Here is a 22033-nt window from a genome sequence, read left to right as displayed (position 1 = left end):
TCGTAGTGCTTAGGCGAAACCCTGCACGGATCACATCACCAACACTGTCGTCACGCCGTCGTGCTGACGGAACTCTCCCTCGACCCTCTACTGGATCAAGAGCTCGAGGGACGTCATCGTGTTGAATGTGTGCTGAACACGAAGATGTCGTACGTTCGGTACTTGGATCGGTTGGATCATGAAGACGTTCGACTACATCAACCGTGTTACATAACGCTTCCGCTTTCGGTCTACGAGGGTACGTGGACACACTCTCACGTCTCGTTGCTATGCTTCTCTTAGATAGATCTTGCGTGATCGTAGAATTCTTTTTTGAATTACTATGTTCTCCAACACTATGGCCATTGAGTATTGATCCACATGAAAGCATGCATGCCAGCTACACCAAGATGGCCTTGTTAAGGTGGGCTTGCATATGATCAGTCGGAGGCGTCATGCACAAATCACCACAGAAAACCCAAGCGACACTTCTCATTTCCCTCTTGATGCAACACGGAGGACGAGCTATGGGAGAGCTCGTCGGTGAGGTTTCGCCAAGATGTGAGGTGATCCGTCCATACCCATATCAATGGATCGAAGGGCCATGACATTTGCGTCCATGGACACTTGTGGCATGGTGTTTGCGCCCATACAATCGTGTGAATGATTCTGTGGAGAGGCCGAACTTTCGACTATTTTGTCCTGGTTTGTGGCACGTTGGCCTGGTGGCGCCTATGGACATCGCTGTGGTATCTCAGTTTACAGTTTGTAGCTTCTAGTGACTATTTTGTCATCGTGCTATTGGAGAAGCTCACATCTCCGCTATTATAATAAAAAGATTGATGCATCAGTAGAATAAAATACTATAGCTCATTGTAAACCGTATTCGAGAAAAGCTGATTGTAAACAAGAAGGCATAACCTTACTTTAATTCGGGCATCTAAGATACAGTAGGACTCGACGAATGTTTGATCGTGTAGAGAACAAACGAGTGACTGTTTTTAAAAAGGTTGAAATGGATTGATATATATTTTACGATGTCGCACACTCGTACTACCGTTTATATTTATTAATTATAATCTAAAAAGTATTTCCTCCGTTCCAAATTACTCGTCGCAGAAATGGATGTATTTGAAACTAAAATACATCTAGATACATCCATACCTACGACAAGTAATTCGGAACAGAGGGAGTAGGTACACTAACCTAGGAATCAAACAAAGAGCGTAGAGAAAACCGTCCTCAAGGAGGACCGTCCATGAAATATTTTAATAATATGGTACGTACCTGAAAACAAAAGAGTCGCTAACGGTTGCGACGTGGGCGGAGATGACCAGCATCGCCACCGCCCCCAGATGAGCATGTTCCCGCCCCCTTCCGCTCGCCTGGACTGACTCATCCGCTCCGGTGGGCGCCGCCCGCAGACCCCTCCCTCCCCACGCGTCCGTCCTCCTCTCTCTCTATATATACAACACGCGTGCGCACTCTCCAAGATCCACGACTCCATCGCGCGGAGAAACGAACAACCTCGTACAGCGCAGGCGACCGATCGGCGCGGCCATGGAGAAGCCGCCGATCCCGAGCATCATCTCCACCGTCACCTACTGGTCCGTCCGTCGGTCTCACTCCCTCCCTCGCCGCGTCCGCTCTGCGATTCAATTTTATTTTCTCTCCCTCTCTTCGCGCCGTGCATGGAGGTCGACTGACTGACTGACCGATGCGTGTGCATGCATGCAGCTGCGGGGCGTGCGGGTACGACCTGAGGCTGAGCTCGCTGGCGCGGGACACGGCGGGCGGCGCTGGCGCGAGGCGGCGGTGCGTGGGCGCGGCGGAGGTGGTGTTCGACGCCATCGACGACGCGCGCTTCGGCCACCTGGAGGAGTTCCGGTGGCTGGACGTGCGCGCCTGCCTCCCCTTCTCGCGCCGCACGCGCCTGCTCTGCCGCAAGTGCGGCGCCCGCCTCGGCTACGGCTACGACGACACCGCCGCCGCCGACCGCCCGCCGCGCTACCACATCAAGATCCGGGCCCTCCAGCCCGCCCCCGACCCCTCCGCGGCGCCGTCCGATCCGTGATCCGAGGGTCTCGACGTATTCTTTGATTGCTCGTGCATCCGCATCTGTCTCTTTCTACTTTCGATCGAATCTCCTCCAAAGTCGCTCGCTTGGACCCGAAGGAAGGAATGAAACAGACTGGTTGATTCGGATCCCCTCTTGCTTTCTGATATTTTTAAGCGGAATTATTGGTCTTGACTTGGTTGCGTTGTGGAACTGTAGAAGTCAAAAGTTGTGTACTGTTCCAGTCTGAACTTCCAGTGCTGGTGGCGACACTGACCGTGTCCGTGTAGGGGGGAGGATCGCCAGCAGCACCTATCAACCCTGCATCAATCACACTCAAGTTCTTTGTATCCACACATTTTCGTATGCTCCAGCAGAATCCACGCAGACAGGGCAACACTCTGCAGGCCAAAAGATCAAATTGCAAGCCCAGATTAGGGCATGAGTCGTGACACCTATATCACCGTCCACTAGATTGATGAATAATCTCTCAAAAATCCGCTTTTTATTAGTGATTCACCATCGCTTTTTTATCGGTGACGATTCACCAGCCACTACATTCTTGGAAGCCTACTAAAAGGCTATAAACATAAATAAATCTGTCACCTGCTGGTGATCCAAGGGTTTGTGACAGTAAAAAACGGCTTGCTTGGGGTTCGTCCGAAGTTGGACTGAAGTAAACAAAGTGCTAGCACATGGGAATCTGAGATAAGCTACCTCCTGTATTTCATCTAAATCATACTACTATAAATCACCGTGCTTTCTGTCTTGATTCTTGCGTCGTGCGTTTACCTTCTCCCGAGACACCTGCACACTATGGAGCACAGAAGCAACGGTTCGACTTAGCTTTGTTTTAGGGAATGGATGCCACGGACCAACACCCAGACCCCCCAGGAAACAGTGGTGGAGACCTGGAGGCCTCGGAGGGCAGAGAGAGGGGGCAACCATAAGAGCATCTCTAGCAGGGGAGAATATTATACGGAAACCAATATTTGATGGAAACCGATGAAAATTATGAGAAGAAGATGCTTTAAAGTTTGAAAAGAATCTGAAAAAAAAAATATGGGTGTTAAGGGGGTAATATTTATTGCCATACAAAATTTTAAGTTGAAACACATTACGAGATATGAGCTATAAAAAGACAAACTCGGCGTTGAATAGTGCCGAACAGTAATGTCACTATTCAAGGCTGAATTTGTCATTTTCATAGCTCACATCTCGTAATGTGTTTCAACTTGAAATTTGCGTGGCAATGAAACATCACCCTTTTAACATTCGATATTTTCTTTTCAGATTTTTCCGAAACTTTGAGATATGGTTTTCATGAAGTTTTCATTGAATATTGGTTTTCATATGATATTCTCCCCTCTAGCAGATCCCGTATAATGCCCTGACCCGTAAAATAATCGTCAAAATATGTAAACGCATCGGACCCGAAAAAAGTTGTCTGATCAGACACTGTAAACACGTCGGACCCGTAAATTTTTTTGACAGGCGCGGTAAAATCCCACCTTCAACCCACGAAAACACAGGTTTCCCCCTCGACCCGGCGGTGCCCTGTATCTCAGAAAAGCGGTTGGCGGGAGGGACATTTCAGCCCGCGCGCGTTCCCCACCCCCTTCCGCAGCCGCCCGCCATCAGCTCCGCCCGTCCGCTGCCGGCGATTCCGGCTATACCTGCGGAAGGAATCACGCCGCCGGGGCTCCCCTCACCCGGTTCCACCTAGCCACTTCACCGGCTCCCCCGATCCACCGAGCCGAGCCGCCCCGAGTCATCGTCGCCGGTGAGTACTTGTGCTTGGTGCTTTCGGATGTGATATGTATAGTTGGTTCATGTGGCGGTCGTATTTGTGATTTTAGATGGAATTGAGCCCTCACGAGAGGCTTTTGCTCGAGGATTCGTCCGATTCGGACGACTCGGATGTTGAGACGCTGCTTGAGAACCATCGGCAGCAGATGTTGGTGATGGCCCTCGCCGTGAAGGAGCACGACAATGAGAACCGAAAGAGACGGAGAGGATCGACCGTCAGCCGTCTTTGCATTCCTCGCAATCGCCATCTCGGGAATGAGATGTTGATGCAAGACTACTTCGCGGACAATCCAACATATCCGCTGCACCTCTTCCGGAGAAGATACCGAATGTGTTGATCCCTCTTTGTGAAAATAGTGCAAGCTTGCGAGGCCAATTGTCGGTATTTTACTCAAAGAAGAAAAGTTGTGGGCTTGAAGGGACTTAGTGCATTAAAAAAATCTCGGTAGCTATGTGGGTAATTGCATACGGCATTTCCGGCTGACTATGCCAATGGTACCTTCTCATTGATGAAGATACTACAATTGAGTCAGTGCGTAGGTTTGCCAAAGTGATCATCTGTGTCTTTGGTCCTAAATATTTTCGGGCACCCAACAAGGAAGATACAAAAAAGTTGATGGCATCAAGTGAAAGAAGAGGTTGGCCTAGCATGCTAGAAAGCATTGATTGTATGCATTGGACTTAGAAAAACTGTCCAAAGGCATGGCAGGGAATGCATTGTGGCAAGTCTCGTGATGCAACAATTGTGCTAGAAACCGTAGCATCCGAAGATTTATGGATTTGGCATTGCTTTTTTGGTATGCCGGGTACTCTCAATGATATCAATGTATTGCAACGGTCTCATTTGTTTGCCAGGCTTGCTAGTGGTGATACTCCTGTTTGCAACTACACTATCAATGGACATGAATACACAAAGGGGTACTATCTTGCAGATGGTATCTACCCTTCTTGGTGCATATTTGTCAAGAGCATCAAAGAGCCCAAAACTAAGAAACAATGTGAATTTGTAAAGGTACAAGAGGCAGCCCGAAAAGATATTGAAAGAGCATTCGGGGTTTTGCAATCTAGGTTTGCCATTGTTCGTGGTCCTGCTCATATTTGGGACAAGCGATCCCTGAAAAACATCATGACATCTTGTGTGATTCTTCATAATATGATTCTCGAAGATGAGAGAGGCAAGAACTTGGAGTTCTCCTACGACAATGTGGGTAGCTATGTCAAACCAGTTAGAGATTCTAACCGCAATAGAGCATTTTTTTAGACCTATTGGGAGATTGAAGATGCAAACGCCCACTTTCAGCTTCAGGAGGATCTCATTGAGCACCATCGGCAAAGGCTGGGTGGTAACACATTCCATTTTTGTATTCATTTCATTTAATTCATGTGTGATTTGTATTCGGGACAAGTTTTGTATTGAATTATTTAGTTTGCTTCGGTGATTTCAATAATCATTGTAATTTGGATGATTGTTGTATTGTAATATTGACATTTTATCTTATATTGGATTAATAATTCTGAATATGTGGCATATGTGCCAAATTTAGATTAAAACCCATCTAATTTGCGGGTTGGCGCGGGCTGCGGCCGAGCAGACCCCGCATAGCCATTTTTTCCATGCACTGTAAATGAGTTTTACGGGTCAGCGATATATAGGATTTGCTAGAGATGCTCTAAGCATTGATTTTACGCTGTATTTTTTGGGGAAATGATAAATCCAAAACGTTCGGATTTTTATCATGACAAATCGAACATTTTGTATGGCAATTTTAGCTGACACAAGTATGCCAATTTTTGTTTACGAGCACAACAATTTCCTAACAAAAAAAAACTAGGGCAAATTTTGCCATGGTCAACAAACATAAATTGCCACATAATACGTTCGTTTTGCCCTGGCCAAATCTTGAACGTTCGTTTTGCTTGGGGTTCGTACGAAGATGAACTGAAGTAAACAAAGTGCTAGTACATGGGAATGACCGGATGGAACCTTGGCTCACGGTCACAGTGGAACCTCCTGTATTTCATCTACTCCTTCCCTTCCAAATTAAGTGACTTAACTTTGTACTCATTTTAGTATAAAATTGAGTCACTTTGAAACTTATTTTGGGGCGAAGAAAGTACTACTCATGAGACCGGGTCTTACGGGTTAGCATGTAAGACCCATCCTGATGGATGACACGTGACATTTAAAAATCATAAAGCATCTATCTCATCCTCACTTGAAATTAGGGAAGAAGGAAAGATTAAATACTTTATGATTTATGAATGCCACGTGTCATCCATCAGAGTGGGTTTCACCTGCTAACCCATAAGACCTGGTCTTATATAATTTTTTTCTCTACTCATGATCAACAATCACCGTGCTTTCTGTGTTGATTCCTGCGTCGTTTATCTTCTCCCAGAGACACACCTGCACACTGGAGCGGAGAAGCAACGGTTGGACTTGGCTTTGTTTTAGGAAATAGATGCCACCGACCAACACCCAGACACCTAGGAAACAGTGGTGGAGGCCTGGAGGGTCAGAGGAGAGGCAGAGAGGGGGCAACCATAAGCATTGGCTTTATGTTAGTTACTGTTTTTTTTTTCAAAAATGATAAATTCCGAACGTTCAGATTTTGACCATGACAAATCGTACGTTTTTTATGGCAATTTTAGTTGAGGCGAGGATGACACGGCAATTTTCTAACAAAAAATAAACTGAGGATGAATTTTGTCATGCTTGTCAACTAAACTTGGCATGGTCAACAAACATAAATTGTCACAAAAAACATTCGTTTTACCCTGGCCAAATCCCGAACGTTCAGGACTTATAGGTGTCCTTTTCTTTTCTTTTTGAGAGGAGGTGGGGAGGGGTGTGTTATACTGTGCAATAGTACGGTGTAAAAGATGGCACTAACGTTTGCTCAGCGGTCCCTTTCAGATAAAAAAAATTGACAGTACACCCTCTGACCCTCGTGCACCTAACAGCCTTATATGCTAGATCTGCAACTTGCATGTTTTACCAATGCAAACCTGAGCTCCAATGATGAGCTTGCATCAAGGTGATGTGAGCGAAACTGAAATTAAACTGGTTGGTTTTCTAAACCGAAAGGAAGTTTACCCCACTGAATTCTAAAGTAACAATACTGTTGCGGCCTCAGCATGCTTGAAGAAAATCCTAATGCAAGCCTACAGTAAAATGGTCGATGGAACCTCCCCTGTCAGTCATGTTGCATAAACCAAATTCAGTTAGTGAGGTAGATGCTCAAACGCATGATAGTTCATTGCAGTGAAGAATTAAGTAAACACACAATGCAGCATCGAAACATCAAATGTCTAAGCTAAATAGAGTAACTATTTGTCTTTTGGTTCAGAAGGTAGACAAACCCCAATGTCGTGTAGGGAGGCTGAGAAAGTATGTAGACCCAATGCCAACAAAATACTACTCTGTCTGTAAACAAATATAAGATGTTTTAGGTCGCTAAAGTAGTGACCTAAAATGTCTTTATATTAGTTTACAGACGGAATAGAAAACAACCAAACACTTGCAGCAACAGGCTATTATCAGCAAAATATAAATAGATCTGTCACCTGCTGGTGATCCGACGGTTTGTGAGTAGTAAAAAACAGCTTGCCTGTGTTTTGTCCGAAGTTGGACTGAAGTAAACAAAGTACATGGGAATGACCGAATGGAACCTTGGCTCACAGTAGAATCTGAGCAAAGCTGCCTAGCTCCTGTATTTCATCTCATCGTGATCGTGATCCCCGATCATCAACGTGCTTCGTGTCTTAATTTCTGTGTGGCGCATTTATCTTCTCCCAAGACACCTTGCGCACTGGAGCGAGCAGAAGCCATGGTTACAGACAGCTTTGCCTTCAGAAATAGATGTCACCCATGATGAAGACAATGGCGCAGGCAGGCTCTCGAGTCTGTAGAGCAGCTGTGGAGATCACAATGCCAAGTGGCTGAACAAAAAAAGGGCAGCAGAAATGGATGCCACCAACCGACACCAACAACCCTAATCATCTTCTCCAACATCAGCAAGTAGAAACAGTGATGGAGGGGTGGAGGAGAGGCAGAGAGAGGAAGCACAGGCATTGGCTTTTATTTGAGTTATGTGTGGGGTTTGGCATTTAGTGGTGCAAATTACTACTGTGCAGTAGTAGTAATGTGTAGAGATGGTGCTCTGTGGGTTATAGCCCTACACAAGTACTTCCACCAATTGCTCATAGGTCCCTTTCAGATATAAAAGAAATTTGACAGCACACCCTCATGCACCTAACAGCTTTGCATACTAGAGTTACAGCTTACTAATTTTACCAGTGCAAACCTAAGTTCCAACGATGATTTAGATATATCAAGGTGACCTGAGCAAAACGGAAATTTGAATGCTCGGTTTTCAAAACGGAACGGAAATTCACCCTGCTGAATTCTGCAGTCACAAAACAGAAACAAGGAATAAGACAGTGCAGCATCGAATCATCGAATGTGCTAAGCTAAGTACAACTGTATTAGTCTTTCAGTTCAGAAGGTAGACAACCCTAAATTTTTCCCTTATGATATTTTTAACCCGAATTATTGGTCTTGACTTGGTCGCGTGCGACTCGAAGTCAAAAGTTGTGAACTTCCCGTCTGAACTTCCAATGTTCGTTGTGACACCGACTGTGTAGGGGGGAGGATCAAACAGCACCTATCAAGCCAGCATCAATCATAAGTTTTCCGTATCCATCCGTTCACCAAGTTGATATCTGTTTACCAAGTGTCCGAGTTGATACACATGCTGAATCATATAATTTCACTGTAGCACACACGCAGACCATGAGCTCATTTGAGGATTGCTGAAGAAATTCATGACTGCAGGCAGACAGGCATCAAATTGCGAACAAAGATTAGGTCATGAGTCATGACATATAGCAAAAACCTACTAAGAGGCTACAAATAGATCTGTCAACCTGCTGTTAGTCCCGGGGTTTGTGTGAGAAAAGAAACAGCTTGCTCACCACACAGACAGCAAGCTTGGGGGTTTGTCTGAAGCTGGACTTAAGTAAATAAAGTAGTACTCCCTCTGTAAACTAATATAAGATCGTTTAGATCACTAAAGTAGCGATCTAAATGATCTTATATTAGTTTGCAGAGGGAGTACGTACATGGGATTGATGGAATGGACCTTGGCTCACCGTGGAATCTGAGCTAGTAGGCTGCCTCCTGTATTTCATCTCATCTCATCGTGATCGTGATCCCCGATCACCATGCTTTGTGTATTGATTTCTGTGTAGCGTGTTTATCTTCTCCTCAGACACCCTGCAAGGCTAGAAAGAGCTTTGGTTTCAGAAGTGGATGTCACCCTCACCCATAATGAAGACAATGGTGCAGGCAAGCTCTGGAATCTGTAGAGCAGCTGTGGAGATCACAATGCCAAGTGGCTGAACAAAAAAAAAAGGCAGCAGAAATGGATGCCACCAACCGACACCAACAACCCTGATCATCTTCTCCAACATCAGCAAGCAGAAACAGTGGTGGAGGCGTGGAGGAGAGACAGAGAGGGGAAGCACAGGCATTAGCTTTTCTGTGAGTTACTGTATGGGGTTTGGCATTTAGTGGTGCAAATTACTACTGTGCAGTAGTGATGTGTAAAGATGGTGCTCTGTGGGTTATAGCCCTACACAAGTACTTCCACCATTTGCTCACATGTCCTTTTCAGATATAAAAGAAATTTGACAGTACACCCTCTGAACCTCATGCACCTAACAACCTTGCATACTAGAGTTACAACTTGCTAATTTTACCAGTGCAAACCTAATAAGTTCCAATGATGATTAGGTATACCAAGAAGATTGCATCAATGTGACCGGTCGATTATCAAAACAGAACGAAGATTTACCCTGCTGGATTCTGCAGTCACAAAACTGTTGCAGCTTGATCGTTACTCCAGAAAAGCACCAATGTAAGCGTGTAACACAATGTTGGACCAAATCTCGCAAGTCAAAGTCATGAAGTCTGCGTGAAATCAGATTCAGTTAACGAATCAAATGCTCAAATGCATAGTGGTTAATTGCAGTGAAGAAATAAGTAAACAAACAGTAAATCATCAAATATGCTAGGCTAAGTAAAATTGTTTGTCTTTCAGTTCAGAAGGTAGACGACCGCTGATTTCATGTAAGGAAACTGAGAAAGTGCAGAGATCCAATGCTAACAAAATACTGCTCCCTCTGTTCCATAATTATGGAAAGGAGGGAGTAGAAAACAACCAAACACTTGCAGCAACAGGCTATTATCAGTAGCATACATGTGAAATGTCGTCCTGGACTTAACAAACAACAGAGCCAGGTTAGCGATAGAAAAGCGCAGACCCAATCTTGGGATGGCCTGAAGACTGCTTGTGCTTGCTCTTGAAGTTATAGGTGTAAAACATCAACTGTTCGTGATTTACCCTCCTAACATGGTGCTCGACAGTTTACAGTCATGAGAACGGATAAATTTATCAGACCGTAACATATACTTCATACGACAAATGCAACTGACACTGATTCGAAAAAGAATAAAGTCCATGTGGAATTTTACATTTGACAGTTGTGACAAAAGTATTTCATCTCATTGTGATCCCTTATCACCGTGTTGTGTGCCTTGATTCCTGCGCTGCGTGTTTATGTTCTCCTGAAACACCTGCATACTGAAGCACAGAAGCAACGGTTGGACATAGCTTTGTTTTCGGAAATGGATGCCACCGACCAACGCCATGGAGGGGTATAGGAGAGGCAGAGGGGAAGCATAACCGTTGGATTTATGTGAGATATATCCTATCCTGTGGTGGGTTTCGCATCTAGTGGTGCAAGTTACTGCACAGTAGTAATGTGTAAAGATGGTAGTACCGTTTGCTCAGTGGTCCCTTTCAGATATAAAAGAACTTGACAGTGCACCCCTGACACCCATGCACCTAACAGCCTTGCATACTAGGACTACAACTTACAAATTTTACCAATGCAAACCTGAGATCCAATGATGTGCTTGCATCAAGGTGATGTGAACAGGACTGATATTTGACTGGTCGGTACTCTATAAAAAACGGAAATTTAGCTGAATTCTGCAGTCACAATACTGTTGCAGCTTGAGCATATGCTTCCGAAAAATCACACAATGCAAGCCTAGAACAAAAATGGTCGACTGAATCTCCCGTGTCACCGTCGGGGAGTCTGCATAAACCAAATTCGGTTAATGAGGTAGATTCTCAAACACATGATAGTTAATTGCAGTGAAGAAATAAGTAAACACACAGCGCAGCATAGAATCATCAAATGTATAATGTATTGCAGTGAAGAAATAAGTAAACACACAGCGCAGCATAGAATCATCAAATGTGCTAGCTAAGTAGAGCTACTGTTTTGAGTACTGTGGTTCAGGCGGTAGACAACCCCCAATTTCATGCAAGGAAACGGAGAAAGTACAGAGACCCAATGCCAGCAAAATACTACAAAACAACCAAACACTTGCAGCAACAGGCTATTATCAGTAGCTGACATGCGGAATGCCGCCTTGGGCTTCACCAGCAGCAGAGCCAAGTTAGCAACAGGAAAGCACACACCCAACATTGGGATGCCTGAAGATTGTCCGTGCTTCAGTAGCTGACATGCGGAATGCCGTCTTGGGCTTCACCAGCAGCAGAGCCAAGTTAGCAACAGGAAAGCACACACCCAACATTGGGATGCCTGAAGATTGTCCGTGCTTGCTCTTGCAGCTACAAGTCTAAAACATCAACTGTTGATGATTTATCCTCCCTATATGGTGCTCGACAGTTTGCAGTCATGAGAACGGATGAATTTATCAAACCCTAATATACACTTTCAACAAGGCAAATTATCTGGTTCAAATAAGTACAAAGTTCATGTGGAATTTTACATTTGACTGTTGTGATAAAAGCACAGTTTGTAGGTTACACACTGGAGAACACAAACGAGGATTGAGGCAAGGAGGCAGTGTGTTTCTGATTCTGACAAAAATATTTTGTTCCCGGCCATGTTATCTGGCCTTCATTTTTTTTTTGAAATGGCAGTTATCCTGCATTCGTTAAGAAGAAAATAGTTGCTTAGTTAATTAGGGAAAACCGAGTGAAAACCAGATTGCCCAGTTGATCATACCGGGCGAAAACTATCACAACCGTTGAGCGGCACACACAAGATACCCCATGCACACCACTCCAGTGATGGCCTCGTCGAGACAGCACATAGGCGTCATCGTCATCACTCCTCCCATAGAGGCGACATCGCCATCCCTAAATCCTGAGCAAAGGACTCTGACTTCGCCATAGGCGATCGTCGACTCGACACATACTGCAGAATCCCCGTGAAGATGCATGAAGATCCACGCCAGAACTCAGCCACCTGCGACCAGATAGCACAGCTCCGACTTTGACGGAGAACTACGAAGGACAAAACCAGGCATGGCTGGCACCACGGAAGATCGCCAAACGGTTCACCTGCAGCCAGTCATCGTATACCACAGGGCCTGCCGCAGCAGCTTCGACTTCACAGCAACAAACAAACCGAGGCAAACCCGTGGACATGCCGGAGAAGAGCCGACTACCTCAACCATTGCCGCGTTGCCAACATTGGACCTATCATCATCGTTGCCACAAAAACCTGGTCGCCACAACCGCCGCCATCCACCGGTCTCGCTTGCCGATATTGAGCTCCCAAGACGAAGCCCCCGAGAGGGAATACGACACCAAGGCGCCGCCATCGTCCGATAACAGATCAAAGGTTTCCCCCAGAGAGGCCGAGATGGCCGGATCCACGTGGGAGAGGTGCGGCAGCAAAGCAATGATGCCTCCAAGAAGGTCAACGACGGCCGCAGCCGCCACCATCGCTGGTCACAGCACAAAGCCAAGATAGGGCGTTCAACCAATCTCCCACACCACCTCAGTCGTACATCATCCTGCACCAGCGCCGGGAAGCCCACCAAACACCACCACAATCAGAGCTGCCCATCAACAAAGAAGCTCTGAGATCCGCCGTAGCCAGCCGCACCTCGCGGAGACCACCGACGGCCAACCTCCAGAACGAGTCCCTAGATCCATCAACGGTCTTTCGGACGCAGCACGGGAATAGAGGAGCGCTGCCCGAAGCCAAGAGCCACCATGGTTCCGAGCCATAGCCAAGCAACAGAACCACCGACGCGCCCCATGCACGCCATCGCAGCCACCGGAGACCGAATCTACATCACTCGCAACCAAAGGTGCTCTTCCTCGCCAACCCAGGCTCCCGACCCACCATCACCAAGGCTTACTCGCAGCATCAAATCACGTAGGCATGCACCAGCCGCGCCCCCTCACGGCTAAGCCGCCGCCCGAGCGCCGCACGCCCGAGCCTCTCCACCACGCGCCATGCCTCCTGCATTGCCCCGCACCACCTTGCGGCTCACCCGCAGATGAACCACGCCCCTGACCTCCTGCGCTCCATAGAGGCACCCTGCCCGGCCACGCCCGAGCCACAGCACACCCCCGCCCGCGAAACAGCCCTCGCGCCAGATCTGCGACGGCCTAGCCATCCCGCGCGCCCGCACAACACCTGTCGCGCCCGATCTACCGCGTCCACGCCATCCTGCCGCGCGAGCAAGAACCACCGAAGTCGCGCTCGCGCGCCCTCCAAGACCCATGGCACCAGTTCCATCTACAGTAGCGCGGGTCTGACCCCACGCTACTGCTGCGTGGGATTGGACCCGCGCTATTGCTAACACTACTGCTAAATAGCAGTAACGCCTGTTTTTGCCCCACGCCACTATTATTAGTGAGTATTCATTACTTTATATTTATACTTTTATTTATACACAGTTATACAATTTTTATACCGTAGCAATGAAGAGATTGTGGAGGAAACACGGATTAGATTAAAGTGGATGGATCCATGTTTCTTACACCCCAATGATATAACAACTCATCATCCGTAGTCATATATATAATAACTCATCATCATTCTAGCACATTACAAGTAGTACGGCCTCGTCATCATCATCGTAGTCATACAACAACTCGATCATCATGCGTAGTCATATAATAACTCACCATCAATATAGCACATGACAAGTTAACCAACCTAGCTAAGGGTAGTCATCCTAGGTAAATAACTCATCATCATTCTAGCACATGACAAGTACTACGTAGGACCTACTCCTCTCTCCTAGGTAAAATATCATAAAACAGGTAAACCCCTCCATGTCCAAAATGGACAATAGAGATCCGCCAGTCTCCAACTTGTGGCTTGCGCACATTCATGTTCTCCAATTGGTTGCCTGTGCGCATTCTTCCTTTGATTTTGAGGCTTTCATCTTTTAGAGAAATCGAGTATGCACTGTGGAAAGCCACCGGCTAATTTGGCCATAAGCTAAACATACTCATCTGACCTTCGGTATACATCAGGTCAGGCACAACCTCCTTCGGGAGTTTTTGTTGAAGAACATAATAGTAACATAGTTAGCAATGTAGTTTACTTAAGAAGAATGTATCCAACGATAGTCAATAAAATCTTACCATGCTATTTGCACTGATGCTACCATCACTCAACTCGTGGACTAGCGGCACATATCCACTACAATTTTGGCTAATTTCATATTTGGTCTTAAAAGTCTCAACATCATTAATAAATGAGACAACGGAATTTTTCTCCTTCCAAGTTAGCTCCGAGCCATAACTGCAGTATGACTTGTCTACAACCTTTCTTTCGTGTATTTCTTGGAGAAAAGAAATAAGCTATCAAATTATAAATAAACAAGTTTAGTAGGGATGAATACCAACTATTTTTAAATAAACAATATAAATTAGTTACATATTTGTTTGACAAACTCACATAGAGGTAGAACTGGAATCATGTCCACATCCACCGAAATGTCGATATTATCTTTAGGATCATCTTGAGGACCAATATCGAAGGTTATTTTCATATCCTCCTGAAATCCATAGGCCTTGCATAGTCTCCAATTTCGACAACCAAAATTTGAGTGATTTACTGCATTGTAGAGCTTAACCGCAAAAACGAAACCATGTTTCATCTTTAGGTGAGCTTTATTCGTCTCCATACTCTCCCTATCTTCGAAACCAAGCTTCTCTAAGACATACAATCTTGCATAACAGGGGATGCACTAGTCGAATTGTACAAAACGAAAATTACACGTTAAAGCAAAAAGCACTAGTCATGTTTAATTATGAAAAAATACTTTCCGTCATTGCATACCGTAAAATGTTCGAAGGTCTCCTTCAGCGTGAGGGTGAAGCACCTATCGTTATCTAGATGAGGCCTGCCGCACATACCCCCGTCATCGGTGCAGTAATCGCACTCAGATATCCTATCGCCGTCAGACATTTCATGTGTTCATAATTTAAAGATTAAAAATCAAAGGCAATTACCAGGAACTCAACACACAGATCATTTCCTGAGTTTTTGGTAATTGCCATCGATTTATAATCTTTGAATTATGAACACAGGAAATGTCTGACGATGGTAGGATACCTGAGTGTGATTACTGCGGCGACGACCGGGGTATGTGCGACATGTATCATCTGGAAAACGGTAGGTATTTCACCATCAAGCTGGACGAGACCTTTGATGTTTTTACGGTAGGTATTGACTTGTGCTTCTTTGAATGAATGTGCAATTAAGCATGACTTGTACTTCTTTGCTTCAACGTGTAATTTCCGTTTTTTCAATTCAACTAGTGCATCCCCTGCCATGCAAGACTATTTGTCTTGGAGAAGCTCGGTTTCCAAGAGAGTGAGAATATGGAGACGAGGAGAGCTCACCTCAGGACTAAACATGATTATGCTTTTCGGGTTAAACTCTACAATGCACTTAATCACTCATATTTTGGTTGCTCTAATTGGGGAGCTCTCTGCAAGGCCTATGGATTTGAGGAGAATATGCAAATAACCTTCGATATTCGTCCTGAAGATGATATTGAAAATAATATCGACATTTGGGTGGATGTGAATATGCCTCCAGTTCCGCCTCTATGTGAGTTTGTCAAAGAAATTTGTTAAGTAATTAATATTATTTATTTAAAAATATTTGGTGTTCATCCCTACTAAACTTGTTTATTTATATTGTCATCTTATTTCTTATCTTCAAGAAATACTCGGAAGGTTGTAGACAAGACATACTATAGCTATGGCTCCGAGCTAAATTGTTAGGAGAAAGGATCTCTTGTCTCATTTATAAATGATGTTGAGACTTTTAAGACCAATTATTTAATTAACCCAAATTTTAGTGGATACGTGCCACTAGTCCACGAGTTGCATGATAAACTATGGTTGCATACATTCTTCTTAAGTAAACTACATTGCTAACTATATGTTACTATTATGTTCTTCAATAGAAACTCCCGAAGGAGGTTGTGCCTGACATGATGCTTACCGAAGGTCATATGCATATGGTTAGCTTACGACCAACTCCGCCGACAGCTTACCACATGGCATACTCGATTTCTTTAAAAGATGAAAGACTCAATATCAAAGAATGGAGGAAAGTAATGAATGCGCGCAAGCAACCAATTGGAGACAACATGAATGTGCACAAGCCACAAGTTGGAGACAGGTGGATCTCCATTCTCCATTATGGAGATGGACCGGTTTACCTGTTTTATGCTATTTTAGCAAAGAGAGAGGTGTAGGTCCTCGGTATTACTCATCATGTGATATGAACAATTAGCTAGTGTTGGTTATGACTATGAGGATGAGGAGTTGTTATTATTATTATGATGATGAGTTATGTGCTAGAATGTGCTAGAAACTTAGAATGATGAGTTGTTATATGACTCATAGATGATGATGATGATGAGTTCTTATATGACTATGAGGAGGAGGAGGAGGAGGAGTTGTTATTATTATTATGATGATGATGAGTTGTTATTATGATCATGATGAGTTATTATATCATTAATGTGTATAGCTATTTAGCAGTAGCGCTACTATTTAGCATGATGTGAGAGCAACAGTGTGTTCCAGTTATTTGTCATGTATAACTAATCCAATTCCAACCTTTTGAAATAACACTTGGACAGTACCGTAAATTTGTCTCTGGGCTATACATATTACAGACCTTGCACACAAGTTGGGGTCATTTGAAAATCCTAGTACTAGCCTCCTAGGGGATAACATAATACACATTACCTATTCGCAAGCACTCACCATTTGATGGGAAGAAACTGCGCAATCGATTAGATGTATATCTAGATTCCAAAGTAATTCAGCTCCTACAATATTTGGCAGGGATAGAAGTAGGCTGCAAAAAATGGCAACTTAGGGCAGGGGGCAGGATGAAGCTGTTTGTCAGCCGAAGCGTGTTTGAAGGCCAGTAAACCAAAAATTCCCAGAAAGGGACGAAGTTAGTGGCGGTATTAGTGGTACCGGATGGAATTTCTCTAACAATATTCTAGTTTACCTTTTTTATGCTTGGGCTTCTGGTTGATGCTTCTTGCCCGTAGGACAGTTAACCCCCTGCACAGGCAGAAGTGTTGTATCTGTGTCTGTCTATTGTTATTTTCCCTAGATTGGAGGTTGTTAAATCTAGCATTGTGAGGAAGAAAAAGATTGCATAAGCTCAGGGCAGTTGGAAGAACGAAAGGAACTAATACTAGTCCAACCATATCTCTAGGTGAACTGACCTTTAATTGCCCTAACATGATCATGGTTCAATTTATTAACAACGCATGAAGTACTAATCATCGGATGGTAGAATAGTAAGAAAGGGAAAACATACCTCCCCTTTATACATAGTTAGGTTATTATCTAAAGGAGTTATTCTACCTTCCTTTAAGATAATCTTTACAAATGCTAGACAGTTTTATAAGGAAAGAACAGAAGTGAAACTATTTGTTTGCTGCACAGTTTGTTTGCGTTCTTCTCTTTCCCCTTTCTGGCTGTTTTGCTTTTATTGCAGGCTGTAAGTTCGGCTCACCTAGGCATTCCTTCTATGCGCACTTAGGTGTGTATTCGGGAGAGAAAAGTGAAACCGTGTGAAACGAACACCGATCCTATGTAATGGCAGTCATCCTAGTTTGTAAACTTGCAAAGTATTTGAAAAACCTTGGTCATTTAACTAACTGTGAATGTGGAGATTCCACTACAAAAACAAGTAGGCAGCAGCTTGTTGGAGATTTACCTGCCTGGCTGCATTCATGACCAAGAATGCATGACAGTTGTTGGTAAGCTCCTGAATAGTTTAGGACAGACTCCAGTGCAAATTCAGCAGTCCAAGGGCTTCATCACATTTATCCATTTCTTGCGCCTGCCTGAACAAAGCAGAGCAATGTCATTACTCACTACAGGGAAATTGCTATGATGACATGCTTCACAAAGAAGCAAAAAAATAGCATGTTCTAAAGATCTTACAGGGAAAGCATTGTGTGAATTATCCCTGTAGTGAGTAGTGAAGCTGGAGCTCAAGGATTAGCACTGATTATCCCTGTAGTCTAGAACGATTGTACCGAGGCTGAGCACCCTCCAACATGCTCATGCCACGCTCCTGGGGACGCCGATGCGTGCACGCCCCCTCGAGCGGCACCCTGTATGTTCTCTCCACCTAACAATGAAATGATACGCAATAATGCGTATTCATGAAAAGAAAGCATTGTGTGAATTACAACAATTAGCAGAATTGGTTATGGCTACTGTTAGTTTCAGAACATTGATCACTAATGTTAAATGTAGTTGCCTATCTAAATGTGCGGCGGCATGCATGTGGCATGGTGTGTTACCTACTCTTCAGTTTGAAACTTGGGTTAAGACTTAAACAAAAAGGAAAGTATTGTTTGGACAGTTCCAGGGAAGAAACGATCGCACCACCCAGTTATCACAGTTGGAACCGCATACACAGTGCATCAGGGCTGCGATGTGCTCGTCTACTGCATCATCACATCGCATGCTTAAAATATAAGTTGCCTACGGCCGCATCCTTAAAATGTAGCGTGGTGTGCTGTGTAGCCCTTTTCAGTTCGAAACTTGGGTTTGGAACTTTGGATACACAAGAAGGGAAAAGCCATAGTTTGCGTAAGCATCTATCTATTGTTTGGACAATCCAAAAGGAGCTAGCAGTTGGGATACATCCTTAGCGCCAGGGATACGACTCTGTGTCTGTCTCTGTGGTCAGTGAACGATTTCCACGGGCCATGAGAGACTACGGCGGCGGCAGAAACAGGCGAGATTGCGCGCGGAGCCATCCAACATCTACTCCTATCTATCAACCAACGAACCAACAAACCGACGAGCAAAACCAGCGGCTAACCAACCTTGCTTCCGTTGTGCGTGCCAGCTTCAACGGATCGAGACAGATCCGCCGCGAAACAAGGGGCGGCAGGCCGTGGCAGTAGAAGCACACTGAAACAGCCAACAGAGCCGGAGAAGAAGAACCGCCTAAAAAATCGTCGCCACCAACCTCGCGCGGGATCCGGGTGCGCCGGGCCGCCTGGAGCCGGAGCCGGAGCCGCCACCGCTCCGGCAGCCATGGCCTCGCGGCGGCGGCGGCGCGGCCGTCTCCTTCTCGGCCGCTCCCTCTTCATTTCCCCATCCCATCCATCTCCTCGCCGCGCGCCAGCTTTGGAACTTTTCCGGGTCATTTTCTGGGCGGATCTCCCCGTGTCGGTGCCGATCGGGAACCGGATCCTAACCGCCGCGGCGTGTGGATGACGGGGGCTCAGATTCGCGCGCCGCACGTACGGGGGGCAAGCGGCGGGCGCGGTGACAAAGATGGCACGCACGCACGCACGCACGCTAGCATGACGGACGAGATGGTGCCGTGGTGGGGTAGGTAGACGGTTGGGAGCGCTCTGCTGGTTTCCCTAAAAAAATCGTCTCATGAACCGGGCCCTTTTTTCTAGAAAAAAAAGAGTAGGTGTACAGCACAGTTGCAGGGTCAGCAAAAATACATTTTAGTGAGCCATAAGACTTTGGGAACATGACAACTGTGTGATCCGTCTTCAATTTATACATATCCTACATGACGAGATATGCTTACTTGTAAAGGAAACCTGCAAAGGTCTTTTATGTGTAACCTTGTGTGTCACGCTCTATCCTTGGGCACACCGAAAAGTCTTCTAATAGAAGAATTCGGTTAATTATACCTTTTTTGGGGTTAGAAACTCATGTGTTGCATGTCCTTGTATTAGAAGACTTTTCGGTGTCCTACAACACTTTTTTTCACATACTCTTTTTCTCTTCCCCTCTAGAAACACTAATGTGACATAAGTGATTAGTCGGCCATGTTTGATTTTGGTTTCGGGGGTGAGATGTTTTAAACTTACTTTTGGAAAACAACTTGTGTCCTACAACACGAGCTAGAGGACAATGCACCCACCATCTCACTGCCAAATTACACGATGGTGTGAAATAAAATCTTTGCGGAAGCGTTAGGTGTAGCAAAATTACCGGGTCATGTTGTTGGGAAAGAAATACTTTAATGTGCTAAGACTTTGGGAGGCATGGCGATTGTGTGATATATCTCTCATTGTATGTATTGTATGTGACAAATAAGCATACTTGATATACTTACTCATTAAGGATAAGGAAATCTACAAAGGGGTTTTCCACGTAACCTTGTGTGTCACACTTTATCCTCGGACATATGTGAAAAGTCTTCTAGTATAAGCAAGTCGGTTACGTTTACTCTTTTTGTTCCGGTAGAAACCCCAGGTGCTGCATGTCCTTCTACTGCCGGTACTATATATTGCTTACCTTTTATCACTTTCTTTGAAAATGCTAATATAGCATAGTTAATAGCTATACTTGATTAGGGGAGGAAATTTTTTTAGAAAACTGATTTCGTCCTATGTCCAACAACCCGATTTACTATATGTCTCTTAGAGGACAGTGCACTTACCATCCCACTGCCAAATTACACAATGGTATAAATAAAAGCAAAATTACTAAGTCATGTTGTTAGGAAAAAATAATTGTTTTTGGAAGCATGGCAGTTGTGCGATATATCTCCCATTGTATGTATTATATGTGTCGGATTAGCATACTTGATATGCTTCATCATAAAGGAGATCTATAAAGGTCTTTTCTACATAACCTTGTGTCTCACGCTTATCCTTGGACATATGTGAAAAGTCTTTAGTACGAGCAATTCGGATAGGGATTTTATCATTTATGCCACCGGGTGTGTCTTGATACGTCTTCAATGTATCTACTTTTCTAAACACTTTTGCCCTTATTTTGGACTCTAACTTGCATAATTTGAATGGAACTAATCCGGACTGACACTGTTTTCAGCAGAATTGCCATGATGTTATTTTTGTGCAGAAATAAAAGTTCTTGGAATGACCTGAAAATCAACGGAGAATATTTTTGGAATATATAAAAAATACTGGCGAAAGAATCAAGGCCAGGGGGCCCACACCATGTCCACGAGGGTGGGGGGCGCGCCTACCCTCCTGGGCGCGCCCCTCTACCTCGTGGGCCCCCTGGTGCTCCACCGACCTCAACTCCAACTCCATATATTCATGTTCAGGGAGAAAAAAAATAAGAGAGAAGGATTCATCGCGTTTTACAATACGAAGCCGCCGCCAAGCCCTAATCTCTCTCGGGAGGGATGATCTGGAGTCCGTTCGGGGCTCCGGAGAGGGGAATCCGTCGCCATCGTCATCACCAACCTTCCTCCATCACTAATTTCATGATGCTCACCGCCGTGCGTGAGTAATTTCATCGTAGGCTTGCTGGACGATGATGGGTTGGATGAGATTTATCATGTAATCGAGTTAGTTTTGTTAGGGTTTGATCCCTAGTATCCATCATGTTCTGAGATTGATGTTGCTATGACTTTGCTATGCTTAATGCTTGTCACTAGGGCCCGAGTGCCATGATTTCAGATTTGAACCTATTATGTTTTCATGAATATATGTGAGTTCTTGATCCTATCTTACAAGTCTATAGTCACCTATTATGTGTTATGATCCGTTAACCCCGAAGTGACAATAATCGGGATACTTACCGGTGATGACCGTAGTTTGAAGAGTTCATGTATTCACTAAGTGTTAATGATTTGGTCCGGTACTCTATTAAAAGGAGGCCTTAATATCCCTTAGTTTCCAATAGGACCCCGCTGCCATGGGAGGTAGGACAAAAGATGCCATGCAAGTTCTTTTCCATAAGCACGTATGACTATATTCGAAATACATGCCTACATTACATTGATGAACTGGAGCTAGTTCTGTGTCACCCTATGTTATAACTATTG

General features: G+C 44.8%; 1 protein-coding gene and 1 long non-coding RNA gene across 10 annotated transcripts; one reads left to right on the top strand and one right to left on the bottom strand.

Moving 5' to 3' along the window:
- The first annotated feature begins 1383 nt into the window (after positions 1 to 1383).
- LOC119363055 (uncharacterized protein At4g08330, chloroplastic-like) lies at positions 1384 to 2449 on the top strand. The gene is made up of 2 exons (XM_037628363.1): positions 1384 to 1586; positions 1717 to 2449. Exons 1-2 carry the CDS (start codon positions 1540 to 1542, stop codon positions 2051 to 2053), a joined length of 384 nt encoding a protein of 127 aa, XP_037484260.1. The 5' UTR covers positions 1384 to 1539; the 3' UTR covers positions 2054 to 2449.
- Positions 2450 to 7365: 4916 nt separating this feature from the next.
- Positions 7366 to 19666, bottom strand: LOC119363028. Of its 9 annotated transcripts, none has more exons than XR_005173731.1 (7): positions 19089 to 19666; positions 18193 to 18382; positions 17963 to 18092; positions 9703 to 11011; positions 8969 to 9130; positions 8774 to 8893; positions 7366 to 8675 (listed from the first exon to the last, which is right to left on the bottom strand). It is a non-coding gene; the product is annotated as an uncharacterized LOC119363028 (long non-coding RNA). The 9 variants fall into 9 exon arrangements; XR_005173732.1 differs by lacking the exon at positions 8774 to 8893 and having other exon boundaries at positions 8999 to 9130; positions 9703 to 10491; positions 10808 to 11011; positions 19089 to 19663; XR_005173728.1 differs by lacking the exon at positions 8774 to 8893 and having other exon boundaries at positions 8999 to 9130; positions 9703 to 9818; positions 10108 to 11011; positions 19089 to 19658.
- Between the last annotated feature and the right edge of the window lie 2367 nt (positions 19667 to 22033).

This window comes from Triticum dicoccoides, chromosome 1A, assembly GCF_002162155.2.
Source record: "Triticum dicoccoides isolate Atlit2015 ecotype Zavitan chromosome 1A, WEW_v2.0, whole genome shotgun sequence".
NCBI lineage: Eukaryota > Viridiplantae > Streptophyta > Magnoliopsida > Poales > Poaceae > Triticum > Triticum dicoccoides.
This window is presented reverse-complemented; position numbering and strand designations above follow the sequence as displayed.

Bases quoted from the DNA above. Each gene is read 5' to 3' on its own strand.
- LOC119363055 (XM_037628363.1), top strand. From the start codon at position 1,540: ATGGAGAAGCCGCCGATCCCGAGCATCATCTCCACCGTCACCTACTG. The intron at 1,587-1,716 runs GTCCGTCCGTCG...GCATGCATGCAG, and splicing joins ATCTCCACCGTCACCTACTG to CTGCGGGGCGTGCGGGTACG.